Genomic DNA, 17,882 nt, shown 5'->3' on the forward strand with positions numbered 1-17,882 from the left:
GAGATAGGAAACTCTAGTACTAAGGCAAAGTATATATCTATAATAGGGATTAATAGCTACGAATGATTCGAGAACTTTACAAGTCGAAACTCGGAAGATATAAAGGAGTTACGAAGACTGTCGTACAAGTCAGGAAACACTATGACTTTCTATAGTTAACGGCACAAATTAAGGAAGTTATACAGAACTATAACATTTGTAATCAAAGCAAAACGGTATAATATAAGCTATATAGGCTACTTTAGCTACTACTAATAGCTAATAAATCATAAAGTTTAGTTACGATAGACTTTATTATAAAGCTGCTAGAATCTAAGGATATAGCTATAGGAGTAATCTATAATAGTATTCTTACTATAGTAGATCGCCTAACTAAATAGGTATACTTCTTTCCCTATAAGGAGTCCTAGATAGCAAAACAGTTAATAGACGTAATCTATTAGCAAGTTACATTAATATATACTTAGCTATAAGAATAGATTACCAACAGAGATACCAAGTTCGTATCGAAGTTCTAACAAGCGTTAATATAACAATTAGGCGTTAATAGCAAGCTATTAATAGTATATCACCTATAGACTGACAGACAAACGGAGTAACTAAACCAAGTTATTAAGTAATACCTCTACTCTTACGTTAACTACTAGCAAGACGACTAGGTCATACTATTACCAATAGCATAACTCGCTTATAATATAATACTAATAGAAATGACTAAAGTTATACCGTTCTTTACAAACTACAGATATAAAGTAGACCTTAGGCAAGGACTAGAGGTTATAGTGCCAAGAGCAGCAGTCAAAGTAGAACAAATGTACGCACTATATAAGAAGCTTAAAAAAGAACTCGAGTTTGTTAAGATTAGAATAAAGAACTACTACGACAGATATAGGCTCGAAGGACCTTGCCTAGAGAGGGGAGACAAAGTCTACCTAATCGTACAAAACTTACGAACTAAACGACTAAGTATAAAGCTAGACTTTAAGAAGGTTAGACCCTTCTTTATCAAAGAACGAATTTCGATATCTAACTACTAACTATCGTTACTATTATCTATACGACTACGGACAGATGTTTTTTATATTTCACTTCTCGAACCAGTACTAAAGAATACCAAGGTTGCTACGCACATTGAAGCAAAAGACGAGGAAGAAGAATAGGACGTCGAAGAAATTCTAGATTTACGTATTATTAATAGGGAACTATAGTATCTAGTTAAATAGCTTGATTTTAGACTAGAGGATAACTTATAGGAACTAATTAAGAACTTAAACTACCCTAAGAAACTAGAACAGTTCTACCGGCAGAACCTAGATCGACTATAGGCACTAGCTTAGACAAAACGGCCATGTCGGCCTCTAACAAATCTAGGCCTAAAGAAGACCAGTCAAATAGGACGTTAGCACCCTAGGACCCTATCTAAAGTTAAGTCTGAAGAACAAAAAGGGCCTCTTTAGCATCGGCCTCTTCTTGTTCTACACGTTTTTATTTAGACATAATCTTCGTTACTATAAAAGATTAGCCACGAACATTAAGGTAATAAACCAGGTCATGAACAAGCAGACGCTACGTCGGAACCATCACAAGAACGACCCCGACATACGCACTTGCTATAGCGAGAAGAGCCTAACGCCATACGATAAGCCAAGTTCTGCTTAAAACACTATAAACACGGTATGACGTCTACGCCAGAAGAATCGATAAAAGAAGCAAGTGTAGCACGCTATTAGGATTTCGAAGATTGGCGCTTAGAGATATAATCTACCATCTTGTTAGCCACTAGTAGTATAGAAAAAAAGGAAAAATTACAAGGTATACGTAGAAAAGGATGTTAGCACTATTTGAGACGACCTAAAGAGGGCTTTTAGGTTAAAAGCCTTAGAGGGAGGGTATCGTATTACAGAAATATATATATAGATACTGCCTAAGCCACTAGCACAAACGGGCTAATCAAGCCAAAGGAATGATAGACTAATTAGGATAGGATCACACTTAGTAAGAAATGATCCTAGCAGAGGATCACTAGCTTACGACATAAGCTAGGTAAGCCAGTATAGAGGATTACTACGACTACTAGTAATCCTAGGATTATATATATATATAGATAGTCACTCGTTATAGTGGACTCTAGGAGTTTACTAGTGATAGTAACTTACAATTATAGTACTTATACTAAGCACCGTTATTAACTACTGTAAGAGATAACCCTAGTGTTGTTATAAACCCTTTGGCTTCACCGAATCCCTTAGACGACCTGCCTGCTTATCCTGTTTAATCTACCTTTGTCTGAACCCTTTTAAAAGAAGTCTGAGTTGGGTTTGTTACAGATTCGAATTTGTTAGTAAGAGCCTTAGGGCGAATTTAAAGGGGAAGTATAGACTAGGGCTAGAAGTTCTTAATATAACTAGAGGGATATAAGGTATAGTTTTATTTTTCCGGTTCTATAGAGCTTTACTATATATAATAGGTATAAATAGGGGTTACCTATCTAGGGGTACTAGATAGAGAGACAAAGATAATAGATAGCTTTTAATACTCGTTTACTCTAATAGATTAGAGTAATAGGATGTAGTTCTTCTTTCTTTTATAAGTTAGAGTATCTTTTTTCTATATAAGTAGACTCTTTTACGTCTGTCTAGAGAGACATTACTATCGCTGCCTTCGCCCCTATTGTCGTTGCCGTCTAGATAGTCGGACTTGCTTGCTATAACCGCGAACACTCGGACGCCCTAGACATTTTGAGCTAACGCTCCTCCCTATCTAACTAGATAGAGGTTTGGTTCTAGAGGTGCTAAGTAATGCCCTGGAGGGTTAGTACTAGCTTAATAGAGGATAAATAGTATAGGGGAGAGGGGTAACCCCTATAGGACCTTAGCCTTTACTACTATATCCTTCGTTTCCTAGCTATTAAAGTAAAGGATAGCTACCCTATCTTATAGCCACTCCCTGACCTAGATTACTAACTACTTTAGAAAGCCCTAGCTCTATAAGGTAGCTAGTAACCGGGTATGGTTAATAGTGTCGAAAGCCCCTAAGATGTCGAGCTATAGGAGGGAGGTAGCTGCCTTATACCTCTAAGCCTCCTAAACCTAAGCCGTAATAAGCCGGATAGCTAGTTCTATAGACCTATATTCCTATTTACCTATCTATTTAGCCGGTAGAAGCCTATAGGCCTTTACGACAGCCGTTACCTTCCGGGTAACTATAGCCTCTAGCACCTTACCTACTATTAGTAGAAGCGCTATAGGCCTATAGCTACCTAGGGTAAAGTAGGTCTATAGGGGTTTACTAGGCTTATAGAGGACCATTATCTTAGCCCTTTTAAACTAGGCCGGGAAATAGCCAAGCTATAGGCTCTCTAAGGCTAGTTTAGCTAGTATCTAGTAGAGCGGCCACCTATAGGCCTTTAATAGGCCTATAAGGAGGAGGTCCTCCCTTAGGGCTTTCTATAGGGCCGCCCTAGCTAGTACTACCTTGACTTTACCTACTATAATCTCCTAGCTTATTTCGAGCTTCGGCTCCTAGTAGTCGTTCAGATCTAAGTCGTCGATATCCGATAGGTCTGCTTCCAAGTTTAGAAAGAACTTATCGGCCAGTGCTCTAGCCTTCTATTAGTAGGTTATAAGCCCTCCTTCAAAGGCTAGGAGCTTTAGAGGGTCAACTAGTAGGTAGCTTTATAGCCTTGCCTACTACTCTAGCCTCTATAATAGGTCTAGCCGGTTAGTTACCTCCTATAATGTAGCCTTCTAGCTCTTGGTCTTTACGGCTATAATAGTCTTGGCCTAATCCTATAGGGCCTGCCGAAGTGCCTCCTATATATAGGGGTTTAGGGTACCCTTATAGGCCCTCTCTACCTCCTTAGCCCTCTTCTAGGCCTCTCGAACCTCCTTTGTCTACTATCGAGCTCGTTTGCCACCTATACTAGCCTTCTTAGCCAGGCCTAAGACTATTGCTATCTCCTTAAGGGCCTCTATAAGCCTGTCGAAGGCCTATAGAAGCTCCTCCGGGTCCTAGAAGACAGGCCCGGCCGGGGCCGATGCCTACCTACCAAGCCAGAGTAGGAGGTAGGCCGCCTTGGCCTATACGACCTCCTCGTCTAGGCTCTTCTAGTCCTACCCTTTTCTAGCTAGTATAGGCCTATTAGTCCCCTAGAGGGAGACGTTTAGGGCCTATAGGTAGTAGTCGGATTTCCTATGTTCTGCGATGTCCCTATAGGTCGCTTCTAGCCCGGCCGAGGCCTAGAATAGGTCTATCGTAGAGGGCCGGCCGTATTAGTCCCCTTAGGGGGCCCTAGTGACCTAGCTATAGGGTGTATATAGGTTAAGGTCTTACTAGTCTATAAGGCTAAGGAGGTCCCTAGCCCCTAGGCTAAGCCTATTAAATAGGTCTTAGACTAGGTAATAGAGGTTAAAGTTACCTATAAGAACTAAGGGGTAGGTTGGCTAAGGTAGGGCTAGTAAGTCCTATGAGAGGGCCTATTTGCCCTTGTTATTATAGACTAACTAGAGTTTAAACCCCCTCTCTCCTAAGGCTAGAAAGGTTACCCTATACTAGTTCTATTCTACTAAATAGTCCTACTAGCTAACCGGAAACCGTTTAGCTACTAGAATAGCCGCTTTGCCCTTAGGCTTATAGACTAGGTAGTATTTCGAAGCCCGGGGGTAGTATATTAACCCTATAAACCAGTTAATCTATAGTTCCTAGATAGCTAGTAGGTCATATTTAGCCTCCTCTAGTAGGACCTTAAGGGCCTGTTTATTACCTTAGGTATTCTACTAAAGGATCTTAATTTACATTCGAGGTGGCCAGGGCAGAAGACGAAGGTATAGTAGTAGTAATAGGCTCTATAGCTATTACCCCCTTGGCCGGCTATAAGAGGGAAGGGGTTCTAGGCTATAGAAAGGAGATATAGGTCTGTTAGGCATCAAATAAGGCACTCCTAGCTGCCTATTAGGCTAGGGTAGGCCTCCTATGGGGGCGTTTAGCCCTAGTTTAGTAGTAGTCGTCGTCCTCTAGCTAGTTACTAAACTCAAAGGCTACCCTCTAGTATAGTTACTCTAGTGGTTAGAAGGTCTAGGGTCTATACTAGTAGGCCTCCCTAGCTCTCTCCTAGACTTTGACTTTCTTTAGGCAGCCCCTATACTAGGCTATATAGGGGCCCTTATAGGCTATATACCTATAAGGGAATTAGTTAGAGTAGGTAGGGCACTAGGCCTCCCTAGTCTTCCCCCCCTCTCTATAGGCCTTTACGCTATAATAGCTATGATAGGCTAGCCGCTAGTAGTACCGCTAGGTATAGCCAAAGCTCTAGTACCTATAGCACTACCTTAGCTCTAGAGCATCCTAGTAAGGCTTGTAGTCTAGTACCTAGGCATCCTAGACTATGCCCTCGTTATAGGCCTTCTAGGCCTCTTTAAGGTCCTATAAGCCTAGGAGTACTATAGCCTATTTCCTCTACAGGCTCTTTAGCAGCCGGAACTTGACCGTTTTAATCAAGTATAGGCCTACGGCCCCCTTAAAGTCTTATTCGCTAACCCCCTATAGCTCTTCCTTCCGGACTTCTTTGGCTAGGACTATATAGGCCCTGCTAACCTCCCTAGCCTCCTCTCTAAAGGCTATAGCCACCTATCGCTTATTAGCCGAATACCAATCCTTAGTAGCCTTATCCTTAAAGACCACTATTATATCCCTACTTAGGAGCTTCCTAGCTATATGTGACGAACCCAACTCAGACTTCTTCTAAAAGGGTCCAGACGGAGGTAGGTAAAGCGGGACAAGTAGGCAGGTCGTCTAAGGGATTTAGTGAAGCCAAAGGGTTCATAACAACACTTAGAGTTGTCTCTTATAGTAATTAGCAATGCTTAGTATAAGTACTATAATTGTAATTATTACCACTAGCGAACTCCTAGAGTCCACTATAATAAGTGACTAGCTAGCTATATATATATAATAGTCTGTCCTTCTTTAATAGTTATCACTAGTACCACTTCTCCTTTCACTTCGTGATTCTACGTTGTCGACGGTGACATGTTATTATCACTAGTGAAGACCTTAGTCTTGGCGATGATAATCTTCTGATTGGTCTATCGAGTGATTGGCTGTCGGAATGTCCTGTGTCCTAGCTGTAGCCTGCCAGGCTGCCTATGTGCTTATTCGTGACACGATGCCCCTCCTTCAAGGCTTTTGACCCGAAAGCCCTCTTAGGTCGTTTCAAATAGTGCTAACAACCCTTCGCTTGTAAGTACTACATTCTCCTTGTTTCTGTATTATAGTCGCTATACTGACAAAATGCCGATAGAGAAATGGAAGTCGTATTCTATACGTTACCGTGCTTCCCTTGCTTAGAACATTGCTAAGAACGGTTTTATTGTTATGCCTTGCTCTTGGTATATGTCGCAAGGCCTTGTCTGTAAAATGATCGTATATACAAAGCGTTACAAGGCCTATGTTCGTCGAGATCGTTCTTACGATAGCTCTAGCATCCTGCTTTCTTCTTATAAGCTTGTCTCCTCTTTTTTTTTTTTTTTTTTTTTATAAGTACTGTAATTCCTAATGTTCGTTCTAGTAGATCGCATTCTTCAGGAGCAGCGTCATATTAAAGATGCTAAACGTCGTGCCAAACTTGAGCTAGATAAATCCTAACGCCGTCTAGAAGAGGCCTAGTATAAGTTGTCCGAAAAGCTTGTATAGCTCTGGCGTCTTCGTCAGCAGAAGGAGTTTTTGATAGAGAAAGGTACTAATATGGTAGCGTATAGTCTGTCGACCTTAGACGAGTTAGAGGAGGTTGAGCGGCAAGAGACGCCTGCTATGCCCTCGTTACAGATTAATGATGCCGTCGATGCTATCGACTAGGGCGCCGTCTTTGGTTCTGTCCTAGGTTTTCCTTTAGTCGATCTAGGTTCTGCTGGTAGAACTGTTCTAGTTTCTTAGGGCAGTTTAAATTCTTAACTAGTTCCTATGAGTTGTTTTCTGGTCTAAAATCAAGCTATTTGACTAGATACTATAGTTCCCTATTAATAATATGTAAATCTAGAATTTCTTTAATATCCTATTCTTCCTCCTTGTCTTCTGCTTCGATATATGTAGCAACCTTAGCGTTTTTCGGTGCTGGTTTGAGAAGTGAAATATGAAAAACATCCGTCTATAGGCGTATAGATGATGGTAACGATAGTCGGTAGTTAGATGTCGAAATTCGTTCTTTAATAATAAAGGGTCTGACCTTCTTAAAGTCTAGCTTCGTACTTAGTCGTTTGGTTCGTAAGTTTCGTACGATCAGGTAGACTTTGTCTCTCCTCTCTAGGCAAGGTCCCTCGAGCCGGTGTTTGTCGTAGTAATTCTTTATTCTAGTTCTGACAAACTCGAGTTCCTTTTTAAGCTTCTTATATAGTACATATATTTGTTCTGCTTTGATTGCTACTCTTGGCACTGTGACCTCTAGTCCTTGCCTAAGGTCTGCTTCGTATCTGTAGTTCGCGAAGAACGGTATAACTTTGGTCGTTTCTATCGGCGTCGTATTATAGGCGAGTTATACTATTAGTAATAGCATGACCTAGTTATCTTGCTAGTAATTGATGTAAGAGTAGAGGTATTGCTTAATAACTTAGTTTAGTCGCTCCGTTTGTCCGTCAGTCTGCGGGTAATATGCCGTTAATAGCTTGCTATTAACGCCTAATCGTTATATTAACGCTTACTAGAACTTTGATACGAACTTGGTGTCTCTATTGGTGATCTATTCTTACGGCTAAGCATACACTGATGTAACTTGCCGATAGATCATGTCTGCTAGCTGTTTAGCTGTCTAGGATTCCTTGTAGGGAAAGAAGTATGCCCATTTAGTCAGGCGATCTACTATAGTAAGAATACTATCGTAGATTACTCCTGTGGCCGTGTCCTTAGATTCTAGTAGCTTCGTAATGAAGTCTATCGTAACTAAGCTCTATAGTTTGTCAGCTATTAGCAGTGGCTAAAGTAGCCCGTACGGCTTGTGTCGTGCCGTTTTGCTTCGATTATAAATGTCGTAGCTCCGTACGACTTCCTTAACTTGTACCGTTAACTATAGAAAGTCGTAGTGTTTCTTGACTTATACGACAGTCTTTATAACTCCTTTATATCCTCCGAGTTTTGACTTGTAGAGTTCTTAGATCATTCGTAGCTATTGATCTTTATCGTGGATATACGCTTTGCCTCGGTACTAGAGTTTCCTATCTTTTTCTTCCACTTCGTCAGGTACCACTAGTCTAGGTACTGCTTAATACTATGCCTTGTTGATCCTTTCTTCTCGAAAGATTGTATAGCATTCTAGGAACGAGTCAAGTAGATCATCTTCTACAGGTATCTGCGTTTCGTGATATAACGTTCTATCTGTTCGTTCCTTAAACAATAGTAGTATTGTTCCTGTTTGTCCTTTCGTGTGATCCGTTCGTCGACTTAAGATATCCGCTCGTACGTTCTCTTTACCCTTCTTATAGTAGATCTCAAAGTTAAATTCCGCGAGGAATTCTGCCTATCGTATTCGTCATCTGTTAAGCTCCTTTGTCGTTATGAAGTATCGTAAATTCTTGTAATCTATATTTACTTGTACCGGTTTAATCGTGCTACTAAGGTATAGTTGCTATTCCTTGAAAGCTTTGATAATCGTAAGTAGTTCCTTGTTATAGATTAGGTAATTAAGACATGGTCCGTCGAGCTTCTTTAAAAAGAAGGCTATAAGATGTAGCTTCCCTTATTCGTCTCGTTGTCCTAATTGTCCTCCGATGGCGTAGTCTGAAGCGTCCGTTTCCACCTTAAATGGCTTCTTAGGGTCTGGTAGTACTAGTACTAGATCCTTAGTAATAGCGTTACGGATCTATATAAATGCTTGCTCATGTCGCTCTTCCTATTGGAATTCGGCGTTCTTTTTAGTGAGTTCGTATAAAGGTCGTACGATTACTCTAAAGTTCCTAATAAACATTCGGTAGAAGTTTGTAAATCCGATAAAGCTTTGTACTTCCGTAATTAACGTTAGTCATAGCTAATTCTTAATAGCTTTAATCTTTAAAGGTTTTATCCGGATTTGTCCTAGGGATATTTCGTATCCTAAAAAGACTATCTTCCTAATATAGAATTTGCTCTTTTCCTTGTTAACTAATAGCTTATATATGTATAGCGTATCTAGTACTACTTTCACGTACTTCCGGTGTTTGTCCATTGTCTTAGAGAAGATAAGTATGTCGTCGAGATAATATACCGTAAATTTGTCGAGAAAGGGTCAGATAGCTTGATCAATTAGGGCTTAGAACATTACTAGTACGTTTATAAGTCCGAATGGCATGACAAGGTACTCGTAGTAGCTATAGGGTGTCCTAAAGGCCGTTTTCTACTCGTCGCCTTCTTTGATCTATATATAGTTATAGGCCGATGGCAAGTCAAGACGTATAAAATGTTAGGCTCCTGCTAACTAATCTCGGAGCCGTAAGATCAGCGGTAACAGGTATCGATTTTTCACGGTCTATTTATTAAGTTGCCAATAGTCGACATATAACTATAGCTTTCTGTCTTTCTTAGGCATAAACAGGATTAGGTAGCCTGCTAGCGATGTCGATAGGTAGATATGTCCTCTTCGAAGGTTCTCCTCTAAATATCGCTTAAGTTCTTCGTTCTATGTCTGGCTCGTATAATAAATCTTGAAGAACTTTAGTTATGCTCCTTCCTTAAGCTTGATCTCGTAATCCCATGGGCCGTATTCTAGTAATCCTTCTAGATACTTCGGTTCGAATGCTAGGTATCCTTTGTATTCCTTCGGTACTTCCCTAGTCTTATCTCGTCTCTCGGTTTTCTAATAGTATACGAACTTGGTTCCGTCCATGGTAATACTAGCGATTTCTCCTATCTCAACCTACTACTCCAATTACAGTGCTCTGCATTTATTAACGGAGAGAACAGCTATCGGCGATTTAGCTCGTTCCTCCTGTCGCGATATTGATGTTGTTATACCGCCTCTTCTAGAGTCTGTAGTAGTCTGCCTACCACTGTCCGTCTCTTGTAGTGGATCCGTAAGATATGCCTTTCTCTGAGCATTATCCGCTCGTGATCCTTGCGTGCTCCCTATCTTGCTAATCGAATATGACTCCGTTTAGGGTCGTAGGTAGCTACCATTCTTCTAGCTAATGTCTAGGTCGTAATCTTCATACCATAGTAACCCTAATATCATGTCTTTATCATTACCTATATCTATAATACTAAATATAACTACTATAGTCTTCCTTACTATAGTGATGTTGATTGGTTTAGTCTCCCTATATACCTATTATGTCGGAAATGGCCCTTTGACTATACTATACTTCTGCTTCATTCTCTAGGGTATCTGTAGCTAATTTATAAGCGTTGGCGAGATTAGGTTTATCTCTGCTCTACTATCTACTAGTACGAGCATTTCGTGCTATTTCCATTATGCTGTTATCTATAGCCGCTTGTCTTACCGCCGTTGTCTAAAGATTGCGGCAATTTCCTATATTTCTGCTAGGAGGTCTTGGTATAGTGGTCTCTTACGCCAGTCCCTCCTATACTACGCTACCACTCGCCACTACGCAGGCGTTAATAGTTTCCGGGCCCCTCGAAGGGCCCTAACCCGTTTCCTAGGTTAGTGCTAACCTCTTCGGTTGTTCGGCTGATAGTAGCTTCGTCGATCGTACTCATTTCTATAAGCTATTGAGTGCTTGCGGCTTCCTACTATTAGGTCTGTTCTGCTTTCCATCGTACATACTATAGCTTTGTCTAAAGCTCCCGAATTTGCAATTTCTTTTCTTCTATATAATAGAGGCAATTGTTGCTCTAGTACAAGTCCTATATGTCTCGTCCGGTTCCGCAGTACCTAGGCTAGGCTTGTCTTGGAACTATCGTAATGCTTTCTAAATTATAGGCTTCGATCTTCTAAAGCAATTCGGCCGCTCTGTTTCCTATATCGTAGACCCATTCCATAGGGTATAAGCTTCTGTCCTCATTTCCTTATCAGGTCGGCTAGTGATTGTTTTCGAATTTGTCATGGAAGTAGTATCGGCATTCGTATGCTACACACTAGAACTAGGGCACTTATGTATGTGCCTCGTGTCAAGGGTATAGTCGCGTGGCGTTGCCTGGGAGGTATTAGAATTCTTTCCCGAATCCTTCCTATTATACGTAGACCGTAGGTACTCTAGTGCTAACATAGGAGTATTTCTTCTAGTAGCTTTCCTACATACACTTGTCTTTTCCGCGGTTTGTATATATAAACTGGTATTCTAGGTTCCGCACGTTGTTACTAAGTTGTTGGCCGTCAAGATACTTGGCGTAGCTATTAGGCCTATCGTATGTCATAGGCTATTCTCCTTTAATAGTTTCTATAATACGTTGGAGTTCCCTCATTTCGTCCCTCATTCTATCGCTCTACTAGGCAAGTCAAATCAAGCGCCTGTCCTGTTCGTACAGTTCTATGTTAAGCCGAAAAACTTCGTTACGGTACTATTCGATTCGTTCCTAGAGGAATAGAACATTAGGTCCGGGTCTTTCGATTCCTTAGGTATCGGTAGTCTACGATCTATCCTGCCTCTATATAACTGTGAAACCCCACTACCTCAAGACTAGGAGAATCGAGATTAGCAGTATATACTCTCCTACTATATCCTATTTAGCGAAACCTATCTCTAGATCCATAGTGACTAGTTCAGAGTACGGTGCTTGTTCGTCTTCTCCGTCGCCGTCGTGTCCGAGACTGTCCGTGTCACTGTCCTTATCTTTGTAGCTTGTAGCTGCTACTTCGATAACGTCCTTGGTAGTTTCGTTAATAGTCGTAATTTCCTTTCTAGGGGCTAGTTTCTATTCTTTCTTCGGGCTTTGGCATTCTTGCTTATAGTACCCTTTCTTTCTATAGTTATAGTAGGTAACATTAGACTTGTCTTTGGTTATCTTCTTCTGATCCTGCTTCTACGTTATATCTATATCTATAGCTCTGGGGTACGTCCTATACGAGGTACTAACGTACGCTCGCTTTTTCTTGTCGTTAGCCTTAACTGTAGTTCTGTTTATTTGACCTCGTTTCTGCTACTCTCGTATATAGAGTTGATCATTAATTCTAATAGCCTATATGATATATTTGTCTAGGGTCTTAGGCCGATCATACTTATATAGCTTGTCCTTGACTTTTTCCTTTAAGCTATTATAGAACAATTGTATTAATGCCTTGTCATTAAGCTAAGACTTAAGTATGTCCTATCTAAACTATATAGCGTAAGAGGCTACTAACTTGGTCTATTAGAGATTAGCAAGTCTTTCTTATATATAAATCTTCTCGTCTTTGTCACTAAAAACTTTCCAAAGCTCTTCTTCGAAATGGTCGTAAGATCGGAAGACTACCCGTATAAACGCGTCTCGATCGTCTTTGTCTTCCTCCGTGAGATAGTCATTCCACGTAGGCTCGAACCATCTAAGTGCCTTGCCCTCTAGTCTTATAGCTACGTAAAGGACTTTGGCTTTATCATCTAGAAACTTGTTATCATTAAGCTAGAAGTAGGATCAGAGGTTTGTTAAGAATCTTACAAGATCCTCCTTAGTTCCTCTATATTTACTAGGTAGTTCGATCTTGATGCGCTTCGCTCTGGCGCCCTCGAGTGCCTCGATTTTGGCGTAGGCCTTGTTAACCAACTTCTGCGAGTACTTTTCGCGGTTCTCAAGTTCCTTAATTCGAGCTTAAGTAGCCTTATCTCTCTAGTCTAACTCCTAAATCTGCTACTAGAGTTAACTAAGCTAAGCGAGCAGCTATTTAGCCGTGATGTTAGTAGTTATATCGATATCAAGGTTAAAGTCTCCTCCGTTCTAAACTATAATAGAACAAAGGGAGTAGTAACAACGTGTAACGAACCTAACTTAGACTTCTTCTGAAAGGGTCTAGACGGAGGTAGGTGAAGCGGGACAAGTAGGCAGGTCGTCTGAGGGATTTGGTGAAGCCAAAGGGTTTATAACAACACTTAGAGTTGTCTCTTATAGTAATTAACAATACTTAGTATAAGTACTGTGATTATGATTATTACCACTAGCGAACTCCTAGAGTCTACTATAACGAGTGACTAGCTAGCTATATATATATAATGGTCTGTCCTTCTTCAATAGTTATCACTAGTACCATTTCTCCTTTCACTTTGTGATTCTGCGTTGTCGACGGTGACATATTATTATCACTAGTGAAGACCTTAGTCTTGGCGGTGATAATCTTCTGATTGGTCCGTCGAGTGATTGGCTGTCGGAATGTCCCGTGTCCTAGCTGCAGCCTGCTAGGCCGCCTATGTGCTTATCCGTGACACTATAACGGCTCCCTAGCAGCTAGAGGCCCTATTAACCGCTTAGACTATCTTAGCTAGGGTTCGGGCTTTAAGGTCTTCCTATAGGCCTACGTTCCGTATTATAACCTCCTACGAGGCCTGTAATAGCACTGCCTTAGCCGACGGTAGGCCTCTTTAGAGGCCTATTACCCCTTGTTACGGCCCTATGGCTACCTATGCCTAGGTAGGGTAGGGGGTAGCCTTAAGGGCTTCTTTAAGCCCCTTTTTGACTTCTTCGGCTATAAGTTCTTATAGGTTTAGAACTAGGCCTATAATAGTAGTCATAAGGCCCTATAAGAGCCTATTAGCAAGGTCCTATACCTTGCCCTATTTAGGGCTTAGTATAAGGTTGACTAGTTATACGATAAGACTCTTTAGCTCCTTAATATCCAGGGTAAGGTAGGCCTATAGTAGGCCCCCCTTTGATTAGTTCAAAGCTATAGGCCTCCCTACTTAGTGGTTTAGCGGTAGGCTTTAAATTAACGTTACGTTTAGGGGCGCTAGGTAGTCTGTGTAGTGAAAATTTTGATAGGCGTACGAGGTGCGGTCGGATTACGGTCGGGTCCGGTTCTAACGCTTGTAATGCCTGTTACACACCTGTAACGGCTCGCGTGTAGTTGAAAGTGGTACTATTAGATAGCATTTTTTGAGAGCTTTCTAGCGATAGTAGTTTCGTATGTTTTGGTAGGGTATTTGCAAAGATGTAAGAGAAGCTCTTATAAAAAGATATAAGAAGTATAGAGAGTTTTGTAATCTTTTTAATACTAAATTAGAGTCTAGTCGTTAAAAGTCAATCTAAAGGGATTATATAATATAGAACAAGTATACCTTAAAAGGAAGCTAATTATATTATAAAGATAGGCTGAAGAAGTGGTAAGACTAGAATTAGCTTTTACTATCTAGCCGTTATAAATACTTAGAGAGTATATTTTAGAGCTCTAAAGATTAGACCTTTTAACTTAAAGAGTAAGGGAAAGCCTAGAAAAGGGTATAATAAAAAGCTAGTAAAGCACTAGCGAAGCCGAACTATAGTCCTTAGGATACGGTGGCAAGCTACTCTATAAAAGAGCACTCTACGTTCCTATAGAAGAAACTATAAGGCAAGAAATCCTCTAGTTACATTATAATAATGCTAGAGCTAGGTACTTTAGCCCTAAAAGAACTAGTGAACTTATTTAAAGAAAGTTTAATTAGTAAGGCCTGGCAAGAGACGTTAGGCATTAGTACCGAACCTACTATATTTACTAAACGAATAAGCCGAGACGATATTAAGGTTATAGTAGCTTAGAATCCCTATTAATCCCTAACTAACCCTAGTAAGAGATTAATATAGATATAATTATAGGTTTTCCTACGATAAATTTCCAAGTAAAAGAGAAGAACGTAGTATTTATAATTATAGACTAATATACTAAGATAAACTAGTTCTTTACTATTAATTCAGATATTATAAGTTAGCGGCTTACTAAGCTAGTTTATAAGGAAATTAAACTTAAATATAGTATACTAGAGGGCTATATAAGTAATTGTAGCTCCATATTTACTTTAAAATTCTAGGCAGATCTCTACTACCTAAACCACGTTAATAGGAGGCTTTTTATAGCATTTTATCCCTAAATCGATAGCTAAACCAAACAGAGTAATTAAACACTTATATAATACCTTTACTATTTTACTATAGCAACCTCTATAATTTAGGCACAAATCCTCTTAGAAGTAAAGTTTATATATAATAATACTATTAATATAACTACTAGACTACCCCCTTTTTAAGCATTAATAGGTTATAACCTTACAATCTTATTATAAATTAGAGACAATTTGCTAGAGGGGAGGTACTACCCTAATATAATAGAACAAATCGAAAAATTACAAGTATTACAAAAATAACTAGAAGGACATTAGAAAGAAGCCGTCTAAAATTATAAGATTCATTATAACTAAAAGTATTAGGAAAGGATATTTAGGAGGGGTAACTTTATCCCACTCTCGACCTAGAATCTTAAGTTAAAGATACCTAAAAAATTGACCCCTAAATTTATTAGTCTATTTTAGGTACTTAACCTAGTCGGTTTGCTAATATATTAGCTAGTATTACCTATATAGTATACCTAGCTATATAATATCTTTCTTATTTCTCTGCTCGAACTATAGCACCTATATAGCCAAAACAAGGCAGAATAAATGCCAATGCTAGAGCTTAAAGATAATAAAGAATAGGAGGTTAAAGAAGTTTTGGCAAAGTAAGCCGATAGGAGGACTTAGTGGTTCCTAGTAAAATAGAAAAGGTAGCCCTCTAAATTTAACCAGTAGGTAGACGAAGAAAACATCGCTAATATATAAGGTAAAGTATATAAGTTTAGGAAGCGTGCTATAACTATAGAGTGCCGACGATATGGTGCGGAAGAGTACGAGAAGAGGCTAGGAAGAGGGCGCCCGCGAAAAACGCCTAGATGTGTATCCTAAGAAAAAGTATATAGGGTAGGGCGGTATATTACCATAGTAATATGCCCCGAGACGGTAATCGAAATACTATAGAAAAGGCCTAGAGAAGGGCGCCCTAGAAAGGGCCCTAAGCTGTATTGTAGAGAGCTATATTTTAAATCGACATTACACTAAAACTATAGTAAAGAAGGCCTTACTAGAGGTATTAAAATTAGTGAAAAAAAAACATTTATATTATAGGTATTATAAATTGGCGAAGTAAATCTATAATATTAATTTAAGGCTAAAGGGGTATTTACTCTATATAATTAAGAAAAAATAAGAATAGGATAAAATTTTACCACCTTAAAAACCTTACTAAAAGCCCCTATAGGAGATAAACTCTAAGTCTACTATATATTTACCTAAGAATTAGGCTACCTTGCCCTTATTACCTAGGGCCCCTATTATAAATGTACCTCGTTTAGTAATAAACTTGTACTTAGCTATTTACTAAGTAATATAACCTTCGTTAATAAGCTCTGGATAAGGCAATAGCAAATACTATTAGATTATAAGATTATATAGTACCTATATTATATTAGTAAATAATCGGCTAGACCGAAACGCGACTAAACGTACTATACTAGTATTAAACTTGGGCTATAGGTTAGTAGCTATAATCACCTACTTATAATTAGTTATAAACTTGCCATATATAAGCTATTATTCCTATAAATATATTAGTATCTACGCTAAATTGTAAACAAAAATAAATATGTGCCTATAAAAGTAATCTTCTTATTACTATTATTAATAAGGCTTATATTAAACTAGTAATACTTCTTAACTACCTTAAAAGTAATAGCTATATCATTTATAAGTATAGTAATATAGTAGTAATAGCACTTACTAAATATAAACAAATCCTTAGAGTTAGCTATATCTAGCTTTAAGGCCGAAATAACCTTATAGGCAGACCAAATTATAATTATAAGATTAACTATATCACTAGTTATAGTACTAGCAGCCTAAACAATTATCAATACCTAGGGAATCACTACCAAAACGTATACTTACCAGGAGGTAGCTTGTCTAATGGCCCTAGCAGTACTAAAAACACTTAAATAAGCTAATAATAAGATATATATATTAAACGTCAAAGGGGACCTTATCATTTGCCTTAATTTCTTTAATAGCGCTATATAAGTACTATATATATAGTAGCAAATCGGCCGTACTAAGCTACTAGATCTCTATAGTATTACTATAGATATAAAAATAAAGATTTGAAAATTAAAAAATTAGATTATAGGCAGCCAAAGAGCGAACGATATAAGGAAGATAAGGTTAAAGATTAAAAGAAAATCGAGAGCAAAAGGCAGCCCTCTAAGAGAGTTAAATATTATTTCTATCGCCGTAGTAGAGACCTTCCTAACGCTATAGTAACCACTAGATATATTTATAATAAAGTAAATCTTTAGACGAAAACACTCGAATGGTAACTATAATAATAGCGATATATATACGAAAACAAAGGCACTTAGCACCTATCCATTCTATATATAATTATAAATAAAGCTATAATAACAAAGCGCTAAAATAATAACGACCTACTACTACCAAATAAACATCCGGAATAAAGCTATTCTAATAAAGCCTATAGGCCTATAGACAGACCTACTAAGGGGGAGAGTAAGTTATTATAAATGTAAGCTAACCTACGCCTATAGCCAGGCCGTAGTAGCTAGAGGGCCCGTGCCTAGGCACTAATAGGTATAACCCTATTATAACAGGTATAGTTAGGGCATGGCTAGGAAAAGAGGATAACCGATCCGTAGTATAAGATATACCTATTAGCCTACGGATCCGAAAGAGAGGTTTTCCTCCCTAAGGATTAGTTTATATATCTACGATTCGAGAGGGATACAAATAGGCAGCCTGCCGGCCTTAGAACAATTGATTCCCCTTGCCCCCGCGATTAGTACAAACCTGCTTAGAAAGGCCTTCGTGATAGTGCTACCTCTCTTAATAACTAGCCTAACAGCAGGCCGCCCTGATAAAAATAGTTATTAGTATTAATATACTTAATAATTGAGACCTATTCATAGTTACTAAGCTAAATAAAGG

General features: G+C 39.0%; 2 protein-coding genes across 2 annotated transcripts; one reads left to right on the top strand and one right to left on the bottom strand.

Annotated features, from left to right (window-relative positions):
* Positions 1–6,288: 6,288 nt before the first annotated feature.
* Positions 6,289–6,994, top strand: MYCTH_69995 (uncharacterized protein). The gene is made up of 2 exons (XM_003663686.1): positions 6,289–6,504; positions 6,691–6,994. The coding sequence occupies exons 1-2, from the start codon at positions 6,373–6,375 to the stop codon at positions 6,850–6,852; spliced, it is 294 nt and encodes a 97-aa protein (XP_003663734.1). The 5' UTR covers positions 6,289–6,372; the 3' UTR covers positions 6,853–6,994.
* Positions 6,995–16,265: 9,271 nt separating this feature from the next.
* On the bottom strand, positions 16,266–17,861 carry MYCTH_95398 (uncharacterized protein; the record flags this gene model as incomplete). Its single annotated transcript, XM_003663687.1, has 10 exons — positions 16,266–16,316; positions 16,395–16,415; positions 16,607–16,620; positions 16,666–16,755; positions 16,833–16,865; positions 17,303–17,311; positions 17,370–17,397; positions 17,478–17,514; positions 17,745–17,808; positions 17,840–17,861. The coding sequence occupies 10 exons, from the start codon at positions 17,859–17,861 to the stop codon at positions 16,266–16,268; spliced, it is 369 nt and encodes a 122-aa protein (XP_003663735.1).
* Between the last annotated feature and the right edge of the window lie 21 nt (positions 17,862–17,882).

The sequence above is a fragment of the Thermothelomyces thermophilus genome, chromosome 4, assembly GCF_000226095.1.
Source record: "Thermothelomyces thermophilus ATCC 42464 chromosome 4, complete sequence".
Lineage (NCBI taxonomy): Eukaryota > Fungi > Ascomycota > Sordariomycetes > Sordariales > Chaetomiaceae > Thermothelomyces > Thermothelomyces thermophilus.